Raw genomic sequence first — 10552 nt, forward strand, 5'->3', positions numbered from 1 at the left:
GCTGAACAAAAAATGTAATGGGCTCAAACTTAAATAATTGCTAGTTACTGGGCTACAGCCAGTCAAACATGGAAAATTTGGCCTCTGCGGGTCTTGTTTGGAAATACTTTGAAGCATATTAGGAAAAATGTTTCAGACAAACGTGGTTTGGTTCGAAGGGAGACATAAGACGATGCCATTAATTTGACCTTGGATAATAATTTGAAGGTCACATGAAGGTCAATTTCAATTTCTTAAATGGACACCCCCATTTTTCATTGCACATTTTTATGTCATGAGTTTTTCAAAGACACTATGTAATGAAATATAGTCTTATTTCGAACCAAAAAAATATATATCGATCCAAACAACTTTTGTCTGAAACATTTTTTCCTAGTATGCTTCAAAGTATTTCCAAACAAGACCCGCGGAGCCCAAATTTTCCATGTTTGACTGGCTGTAGCTCAGCAGTTACTGAGTAGTAGTAGTAGAGAATAGTAGTTACAGCTGAGCCATTACTTAAGTTTGAGCCCATTATATTTTTTGTTCAGCAGGTCATAAGCTACAACATATGTGAAAACGCCAATTTAACCGAGATCCAATTTCCTATATGATTAGTGCGGGGTTCTTTCACAATAATTGTATTAAAGATTGAGACGGGAAACTTATAGTCAACCCAACTGGCTAGTTGTTAAATTAATTTATTACACAACGTTTCGACCCTATTATTTTGGGTCCTTTTCGCGTGATACCGAGTCAGTAATCGTCGTCGAATGACTGTATTAAGGTGATTCGCCAAAACACAGCTGTTTTGCTGGCATACCATTTAGAAATACATTGTGCAAATATTTATCAATATTTGATGAAAGGTCTCCATTTCTGCGTACGTTCGAAACATGTACGCATAATTCCGGCGTTCCAAGTTTCATCGAGATTTCGTCACACAATATCCTAAATATTTTTCTATCGGGGTTGTGGTTATCGACGTGCTTACGTGTTTCAGGCCACGAAAGAAGGAAAGATTACGGGAAGCAGAAGATGTGGGGCAGCATTGGCTTCGGTATTTTTGGCATAAGCGCGGGCTACCTGATAGACCTCTCCAGCAAAGGGCAATACGAAAAAGATTATACCTGTATATTTTACATTATGTTAGTGGCCATGGTCGCCGACATTGTGGTGTCCGCGACATTGAAAAAGGTACAAAGGAAGCTCTCGAGTGTTAACTAAAGGCTAAGGCGACACCGAAGTTTGATGCTTTTTTTACTTGCTGAAAGAGTCCAAAAGTGGCAGGTAATGGGGCAGTATCGTTGCAGAAAAGTCCAGAATGCTCCGCAGACGAGCCGTCGCTGTTTCGGGAGCTGTTGAGTGTTGCCAAAGAAGGAAGGGTATTGGTGTTCGCCTGGTGGTGCATAGGCGCCGGGATGTGCACAGCAGTCATTTGGAACTTCCTGTTCTGGTACAGCGAGGAACTCGCGGTTAGCTCTCACGTCACGTGGAGCAAAACCCTGCAAGGTCTGATGACCGGCGTCCAATGTTTCCTCGGAGAATTGCCCTTCAACTTCGTATCGGGCACTGTACTGAAGAAGCTCGGCCACGTTAACGTTATGAGCCTCGTGTTGCTAGTCTACGCAATTAGGTGGATAATCAGGCTTTTACAATTTCATTGAATGTACCGAGATTTTATGTTACTACAAATACCAATTTGATCCTGCAGATTTATGGCATACAGCATTGTATCGAATGCCTGGCTGTTTTTAATTCTCGAGTTGCTTCACGGACCTTCGTTCGGTCTATGTTGGCCGACGATGGTGTCCTACGGCGATAAAGTGACACCGTCCGGCACGAAAGCCACCATGCAAGGATTTATCGGTGCTGTTTTCGAGGGAATTGGTTAGTTGTTAGTTTAATACTGTACGGGATCGCTTGTATCTTTTAACTCGTCTCGACACATAAATGTTTTTATTCCTTATCTATTTTAGGCGTGGCAAGTGGTAGCTTCATATGCGGCTGGTTAATAGATTCTTACGGAGGTGTTGTAGCAATGAGAACTTTCTCAGTGGGTGCTCTCTTGTGGCTAAGCGTCTTTTGGTTAACGGAACTCTTACTGAGGAAGATGAAAGCCTATCCACTGTACCGAGGCCATAATCGTGAGTAACGATTATGTGGATATGTAAAAAATAAAACCAATGGTTATAAATGCATTTTTTTGTTCAATTCGTAATTAAAATATTGTCACGCCCAGAAATTGACAGAACTTCCAAGTACTGTAGAGTTTATATTTAAAGATCGTGAGTTTCGGGGCATCCCATACGTTGCACGAATTTACATTTTAATTTGCACTTTATAATAGCTTATTTTCTTGCATGAAAACAATAGTCTATATTCCTATTGGTTCTCTTTTTTTCAGATCTAGCGAATTATGCCAATCCAGATGACGCTATTCTTATGACGATAAGTCAAGAATTACAAACTTATTAGAAGAACAAATTTATACGATAATTTTATAATTTATTAATACAATCTTTATTGATGAACGAGTGAAAGTCCCATCGCACGATTAAAATTAAAAAGTTACTTTTTCACCACGTTTGTACAGCTGTTATTTCTTATCGTGATATTTTTTTTATATAACATTCAAACGAAATGCAGTATTATATGTCATGTGTGTATAAAAATGTAAATTATATTACATTATCATTGTAATATATACTTTTCTAGAACTACCTGCTTGCTTATATTTACATTCGTGCTCTCGTGCACAGATAATCACAAAAATGCCATTTTATGTAGTAATGTATTGCCAGGCGTGTACAAAACCGAAAAACGGCAAACTGAAATTATTGAACGTTTAGAAGCGATCAATAATTTCAACGTCCTTAAATTATTCTTTGCCAAGTGGCTTAACAATTCATTCGTGGCATTGAGAAATGATAAACAGAATTGTCATTGTTGGTAAAATAACAAAAAGTAAAATGTCAGGAGAGATATTAGCCGGGACGTGTGTCGAGCGTGGAGGGATTAAAATTATCAAGTTGGTCAGCAAAATATCTCAACCATTTATTCACTGTGAATCCATTTTTTCCAAGAACGGAGATATACCAACACTAACAAACATAGCATGCCTGTTCGATCGCAATCAGTCGATTAGCACAACTTCCTTACGAATCTCGTCTACTCTATCGATAAAAAGCTACAAATAACTTTCTTTCCATTCGTACCGCGACACTAAGTAATGATCGCAGGGCATTCGCATTTATAATCCTCGATAATGAACCCATGTATCGTCTGTCGGCGGTACACGGGAGACTCGCATCGCGGTAAACATTTCCGTGGCGTTAATCTTGTTTCGGCGTCGACGAACGTTGAGCGACGGAGCGTAATGGTGAGGTGGTTTGACTGCTACTCGGTATAGGCTCTATCATAGCTTGCAGGTTGGGGATCTCGCCAGTCGCGGTGTCGCAGCAATCGTTCATTATGATCCCGGCGCCCGGATGGATGAACGCGAGGCTGCCCTCGCTGGACGAAGCTAAGCTGGTCGAAAGAGGCGGAGATCGTTCCTTAGGCGATGCCGAGGAAGCGGGATTACCCATGGGCGAGGTGTTTGAGTATGTCGCGGTCTCCAATTTACCGTGAAGCTCGAGTATACGGCCTTCTAGAAGAAGATTGATCTCCACTTGCGCTCGATACTTGGATTCGACCGAATCCAGTTCAGACGCGTGTTGCTCCTTCGTTTCCTGCAGAAACCGTTGCAGGTTCACTAGTTGCGTCTCCTTGCGCGCCTCCTTATTTTCTAATTCGCTCAAGCGTGCTTTTAGGGCTTCCAAATGCGACGATCGTGATTCCAACTGTCGCCGAATATCTGCAAAAGGATTTCGAGGGAGTGTTCGTAATTTGCATTTAATGCCAAAAAAATCATTCTCAAGCTTGTCTGACTTTCGGACGCTTACTGTTTAACTCTTCTGTACATGATTTTTGAATCAGCGCCGTTTCTTGCTTGGTTGTCGGTGAGAGAGTACCTGTGTTTTCTTCTAATTTTAATTGCGCCTGCAAGAAAAGAGATGCATGTATAATTATTCTCGTAATAACACTTGTTTGCTACAGGTAATTTTGTCAATTTAAATTTCCATTAAACTTGTTAACATGATTAATTTGAGATACATTACCTCCCCTAAAAGCACAAATTTCTTTTGCATGGTATCCACAATGCATTCCAGTTCTTTGCCACGGTCCGCGGCCTTTAACGCTGCTTTAAGCTGGTGTCCCGCATTGAAAAGTTCCGCTTCGACAGAACGAAGTTGTTGCTGCGCTTCAGCCGCCTTCTTTTGTTCGCTTTTTAATTCCAACTCTAGGCTCTCTAGGCGATCTTTAAACACGTGACTTTGTCGCTGCTCTTCGACGCACTGCAATAAGATCATTAGCTTTTCAATATTTTTTTCTTTCTCTCTTCCACACACTTTAAAAAATGAGACATACTTTAGTTTGCCAATGATGCATAGCTTCCTTGTATTGTTCCTCAGCTTGTTGCGTTTCCCTTTTATTACGCTCCAATTGCGTTTTCAATTCATCCACTTCTTTCTCGATCATTTTTAAACGCTCAGTCTGTAAGACGAATAATATCGAGTCCATTTCAACAATTGCATACAAAATTTAATAAATAATTTATAAAATTTATAAGCAATTAGGTTGAATAATTCGACACAACTGGCTACAGGAAAATTTCCTTTATTGTAACAACGCTTCGGCCATGGGTTTTGGCCCTTTTCAAGTGTACTCTACAGCATCTAGTCGGCGTATGGCATGTGGTCAAATGCTATTAGGCCCACTGGACAGAAATGAGAACATCGGGATAATTACTTATAAGCTAAATATATCAGCGTGATTTGGAACGGAAATAAATTAAATAAGTTAAATACGCATGATTGCTGTATGGGTACAGAAATGAGACTAAGTGTATGTAGGTCAGCCTAGTGTCAAGAACCGACAGTCAACAAATTAAAAACATACAAATAACATTAGAGATAAATAAATAGGCAAATCCGGAATCCGGAAGCCATTACGACTGAAATAGGTAAGTATACGGGGTGTCCCAATTTAATGTCCTACACAACAATAAAAGGATTATGTCGACGATAACTGGCAAAGTATATTTTCAATCAATACACATTGATATATTGATTGAAAATATACTTTGCCAGTTATCGTCGACATAATCCTTTTATTGTTGTGTTTTACCCACTGGCGATCCACCTCTGACTATTAATGTCCTACCTTAAATAACTTTTTTATTTCTGATCACAGAAAAAAACGTTTCAGACAAAAGTTGTTTGGTTCGAAGGGGGACACAAGATGGTGCCATTAGTTTGACCTTGACGAGTTGCTTGAAGGTCACGTAAAGGTCACCTTCAATTTTTTTAATGGAACCCCCCATAGTTTATTATACTATCTTATTCTACTAATTAATATGAATAACTTTTGTCTGAAACACTTTTCGATATGCCTAATATTTTACGAGATATTCAAAAGAAAATTTTAACTTTTTCAATGTTTAGCTCGAGATATCTTGATAACTGTTTGTCGGAGGGAAAAGTAGTACGGGACTTTTTTACTTGATTTGGTCTCGAAAAGATGCTGCTGTACTACTTTTCTCTCCGATACACAGTTATCAAGATATCATAAGCTAAACATTGAAAAAAATATATAAATTTTCTCTTAAATATCTCAAAAAGTATTAGGCAAAGAAAAAAATGTTTCGAACATAAGCTGTTCATATTAATTAGTAGAATAAGATAGTATAATAAACAATGGGGGTAGGGGGTTCCATTAAAAAAATTGAAGGTGACCTTCACGTGACCTTCAAGCAACTCGTCAAGGTCAAACTAATGACAACTTTTGTCTGAAAGGGGTGGGACATTAAATTGAGACACCCTGTACAGGGTGGCATCCAAACACTCTTTACCGTATTCAAAAACAATCTTTGTAGTGACATGCCTAACGTACGTATTTAACTCACACTGATATATTTAGCTTATAAGTAATTATCCCGACGTTCTCATTTCTGTCCAGTGGGCCTAATGGCATTTGACCACCACATGCCATACGCCGACTAGATGCTGTAGAGTACACTTGAAAAGGGCCAAAATCCATGGCCGAATCGTTGCGTTACAATAAAGGAAAATTTCCTGGCGATTCAATATTTCAAGTTTTACTAAAATTTATAAGGTTCTAATGTGAAAATATAGATACGAAGTAATAAAGGAGTAATAGCCAAGACAGGATGTTGGTGTCTAAATAATTTTAATTTTAGGTCTATTGCGAAAAATAATACCTCAGCCAGGGGTAATATTTGAACATCCCGTCTTGGCTCTTACTCCTTTATTACTTCGTATTAATAAATAATGTTTATAAGCGTATGAACAAACCAGAGCGAGATTATGCTCTTCCGAAGCCCGCGAGTCTCTTAGTTTACCGAGCAGACGCCGATTACGCTCAGCATGGACCTCCCGTCGCTGCCGCTCGAATTGCAGTTGCATTTGCATAAGTTGAAGCGATTGATTAGCGCAAGACGGATCTACACCATCGTCTTCCCCTCCGTCTTCTTCAGCATCCTCCTCCCCTTTCTTCTTCTGCTTCTGCCTGGTACCGTTTGCCCCTGTAGAAAGCTAGTATTTCACTTCACCCGCCAGAGATTACCTGCTATTATAACTGTACACAGATCACTTCATATTTACTCGTTTTACTAAAGAAGCTATTTGTTCTTGTGCAAGCCTCGATATACCGATCGAGCATGCTGATTGGCGACATTCTCAAATCAGAACTTTCTTGACTAAAGTTTTGGCTGTTCTGATCCAGCATCCCTAGCAGCAGATGCTCGTATGGAAACAGATCGCACGTCTGACTGCCCGTATCCTCGCGCCTCTTCGCTCCTGTTAGCGCTTGATCCGTCATATCCTCACTGTAGCATTTCCTCTGCATTTCCATGTCCGGACACGATCTGGAGTGTCGAATCTGTGCCGAGTAAATAAAAATATTAGTTTTCTTTTCTTTCATCGTTGTTGGTAGTGCAAAGTCTATGCAATAATCTTCGAGCTCTTGGATACTTCACTTTGTGCGTTACGTTTGAATTGGAGTCCTCCATCGGGAAATGGCATTGTGAGTACAGCCGGAGTTGATAAATCTTTTGCGACAAATCGGACAGCGCGCCGTACGTGCTCCTCTCGTTTCGTGCCTCAGACTGTGCCTCTACATACTTTGGCATCTCGACCGCTCCGTTTCCGTGCGAACTGACAATCTCCAGCACCTACGTCAGAACATTATCGCGATATCACGTCTGTATTTATACAAGACGTAGGATCTTTCGGTAAATCGCTCAAACCTCTTGGTCCTCCTGCCAAGAATCATTCTTCCCATTTTGACTTATAGCCATTTCTAAGAGCCGTCCATTCTCCTCGCCGCTACTGATTACTGACTTTTGTAACTGAAGAACGTTTTGTCTCTCGGTCATAATTTTATTTAGCCTATTCGAGAGAAATCCATGCGCACTCGCCACGTCTGTGCCTTTCACTCCGGAGACAGAAGATGAATTCATAGGAGTCGGCGTCGAGGGCCGGGAAGATGTCCCGTTGCCCAAGGCGTTTAGAGCGCGCACAGCGCTAGATCCCAGAGGCGCTTGTCTCGTTGATAATTTTCGTAGATCCTACGCGAAATACATAGAGAGAGAGAGAGACACAGAAATTTTACTTGCATTCTTCGTTTCGCATACCTTAACGGGCGTCGTTTCGGGGGTGGCTTCTATGGCGGCCTCGGGCGGGGAGGTGCCGCTTCTATTGTTATTAGGCGTCGGCGGGGCGGAGCGCGACTCGAGAGAGCCAGTTTGCGCCGGGCTATGCGGCGGCACTGTCATGCTCGGTGACCAGAACGAATCGTCCTCCTCGTTGCTAATCTCCATGCTCGTTACTCCCCCGCAAATGTTTATCGGCGCACAAGCGACGGAGGATTGATCTGCGATCAAAAGCGAGGCGTCATTTTCCACCGCGTACCTCGGCGGCGAGAGGACGCGGGTATGGAGACGGTAATGCTGACCTAGAGGCGGGGTGCACCGGGAGTTGACTGCACCTAAAATATCCTCCCGGCATTTATCTAACGTAAAACGGCCGCATTCTATCACAACGTCGTGATGCTCCATCTTCTTCCACCTGCGACAGAGACAATTTAAGCGCGTGACGCGCAAAACACGTTGCTTTACATACACGTATACCTGGTGGCTGAAATTTCCGCATCCTTGGACGCTGTGACCAGAGAAGGATGCATACGCACGGAGTCCAGCATGGGTCGAATAGTGTGAGTAAACGTGGCCAATTGTTCGCGCAGAACGTACTGTTGCTTCAGGTATGATATAAAATTGCAGGGATACATCGCGTACAGTCTATGAAATAAGCCGTATAGTCCTACCTGCAACGGTGGGGCAAGCGATTAGTGCGTTAACGTTACACGACGCTTACTTGCGACATTAGTAGAGCCGTTCACCTGCAAATGTATGAGGTACAAGTGGTCCTTGTCGATGAGACTTGGTGCTGTGGTCGGAGTAAAAGAAGGAGAAAGTAAAGGCGATTGATGATGATGATAATAAGAGGCCAAGCGGCCGAATACCTCAAATATTTCTGGTAGATACGGCCCTAGAGCAGCGGGTAACATTGGTAACAACATTACTAACAGAAGAAGGGCACTCATAAGTGGTAATATATCTGCCTCCACCTTGAAAAATACAGTCTTGTAAAACTGTATATATGAACACTTAATTTTTACTTATTTCTTGTTTTTCAATCGGATATTATTCCAAGTGTAAACGTCGACAATTCATTGGCGTATGAAAATTATGTATACACAGTATAAATTCTATGCGCTGAAGGTGAGTCACGGCCGCGTGGAAACATGCAAAGAAGACGCGGAGGTGACCAATCGACGAGGAGAGGTTTATATGCGTATATACGTAAATTAGCCTTGACGAGAAAGGAAAAGGCACGCGGAGAAATATATTACCTTAAGTAATTTGAGTAGATCTCTGAATAAAGCATGACTGGCTAGCTTGTACAACCAAGTGGGCTGACGCCTGGCTATATGCCCAAGCAACGTCAGCGCCTGTATTCTCTGTCCACTATTGCCAGGTTTCGAAAGGACGTCCGACAAACGGTCCAACAGATGTTTATCGTGCGGATCCCGCACTCCCGCTAATACCTCCGCTGTTCTCAGAGAGTTGGTCGAGAGATAATAGTCAAGCAATCCATTTACCAGCCAATTATCCTTTGCTGCGAGCGAAAGACCCACGAGTTAGGGGGCGGTTGGAACTGGCGTTAGCGAACGAAGGCAAAGACCCCGTGTTACTCACTGCATAAGAAATGATCGTGGAACACCTTCTTGATCTCCTCGACCTCCTCGAGCTTGTTCGACTCCAGCAAGTAAACCAGATCGGCGACGCCTGCCGGGCCGGCGCTCATCTTGACGGCGAGTAGTGGCGCGGCTGGAAAGATCCTACCCTCTCATGGTCCTTCGATCAGGCGGTGGAAGCGGTAATCGGTTCGGCAACCTCGCTCTGAGCCATCCGTCGTCTGTCACGCGAGACAGGCATTGTCTGGAGCGACGGGGATGCCAGGGTACCTGCGGCAGGGAAGAAGATACGCCGCGCGTGAGACGCGGATCGTCGGGGCGGCCAGGCGGCGGCGAGCGTACGCGGGGATCGCCGACACGTCGGCGCGGCCGTCCGCGCCAACTGTCAGCGCGCGTATCCCTTTTTCCCCCGCTGCACGACAGCCGACACACGGCGGAGAGGACCTGTCGCTCCCGCTCCGCGTAACCGCAAAACTGTCAGTCACCTCGGCGGCCTGACTTGGCCCGGGCGTCGAGCCGCACGCGCGGCCACGACGTCGGCCGCGCCTCGGCGGCGTATCGGGCCGAATCAACCGGAGCAACACTCACCCGAATCTCATCGAGCACCTCCACGGCCGAATTCCTGCGAGTTCTATGGCGACTGGCGAGCTCGGGTGGTGGAAATACCTCCATATATCTTCCTCGGGAGGCCCCCTTGGTGCTGCCATCTCGGCCGTCCGGCATTAATTCTCGCGGCGCATCTAGACGAGATCGCGTAGCAGAGGATCGAGTTATCTCGCGAACGCGGATTACTTCCTTTGATCGATAAAACAATTCGACCTGCGCGGGATTTGCGGGCTTGTTCAAATTTCCTCTCCTTCTTCCATCGAATGTCTACTTTCACCAAGGTGGATTGACTTTAAGGATGTATCGGACGAACAATCTTGGACAAAAGTGCAGATGAAATTGGAAATACTTGAATATCTATAAACTTTAACGATAGTTGGAGTCTTATTTGTACTCCTACAAAGGTTTTTTTCCTGCATTATTTGCGATTTTTTTCACTTATAAGCCTAAACTTTTGATAGTGAAAATACCCCGATTTCAACTTAATAACGTCAAATATTTTCAAAACTAAAAAATTCGTGCCTACAGCACGAATATCTCAAGTTACATTTTATTTCTTTAAAACGGTGTAGTAAAGACTATTGAA

General features: G+C 43.2%; 2 protein-coding genes across 4 annotated transcripts in view; one reads left to right on the plus strand and one right to left on the minus strand.

Annotated features, from left to right (window-relative positions):
* The window catches only part of LOC105558283 (major facilitator superfamily domain-containing protein 6-B), a 5436-nt gene extending 2734 nt beyond the window's left edge, over positions 1-2702 (plus strand). For both annotated transcript variants that reach the window (XM_012005874.1, XM_012005875.1), the window contains exons 6-10: positions 983-1176; positions 1293-1615; positions 1694-1869; positions 1959-2126; positions 2387-2702. In XM_012005874.1, the coding sequence (XP_011861264.1) occupies positions 983-1176; positions 1293-1615; positions 1694-1869; positions 1959-2126; positions 2387-2457 (932 nt within the window). In that variant the 3' untranslated portion in view covers positions 2458-2702. The remainder of the gene's footprint in view (positions 1-982; positions 1177-1292; positions 1616-1693; positions 1870-1958; positions 2127-2386) is intronic.
* A 313-nt stretch (positions 2703-3015) lies between these two features.
* Positions 3016-10060, minus strand: LOC105558282 (hamartin). 2 transcript variants are annotated; one of them, XM_012005872.1, is made up of 15 exons: positions 9949-10060; positions 9362-9630; positions 9016-9281; positions 8503-8754; positions 8234-8427; positions 8059-8171; positions 7739-7977; positions 7352-7672; positions 7082-7276; positions 6708-6984; positions 6399-6628; positions 4453-4578; positions 4143-4379; positions 3927-4023; positions 3016-3838 (listed from the first exon to the last, which is right to left on the minus strand). In XM_012005872.1, exons 2-15 carry the CDS (start codon positions 9468-9470, stop codon positions 3315-3317), a joined length of 3180 nt encoding a protein of 1059 aa, XP_011861262.1. In that variant the 5' UTR covers positions 9471-9630; positions 9949-10060; the 3' UTR covers positions 3016-3314. The 2 variants fall into 2 exon arrangements, with proteins under 2 accessions (XP_011861262.1, XP_011861263.1); XM_012005873.1 differs by having other exon boundaries at positions 8503-8730; positions 9949-10059.
* Positions 10061-10552: the final 492 nt, after the last annotated feature.

Source organism: Vollenhovia emeryi, unplaced genomic scaffold (genome assembly GCF_000949405.1).
Source record: "Vollenhovia emeryi isolate VEMERY1.0 unplaced genomic scaffold, V.emery_V1.0 DF939359.1, whole genome shotgun sequence".
Lineage (NCBI taxonomy): Eukaryota > Metazoa > Arthropoda > Insecta > Hymenoptera > Formicidae > Vollenhovia > Vollenhovia emeryi.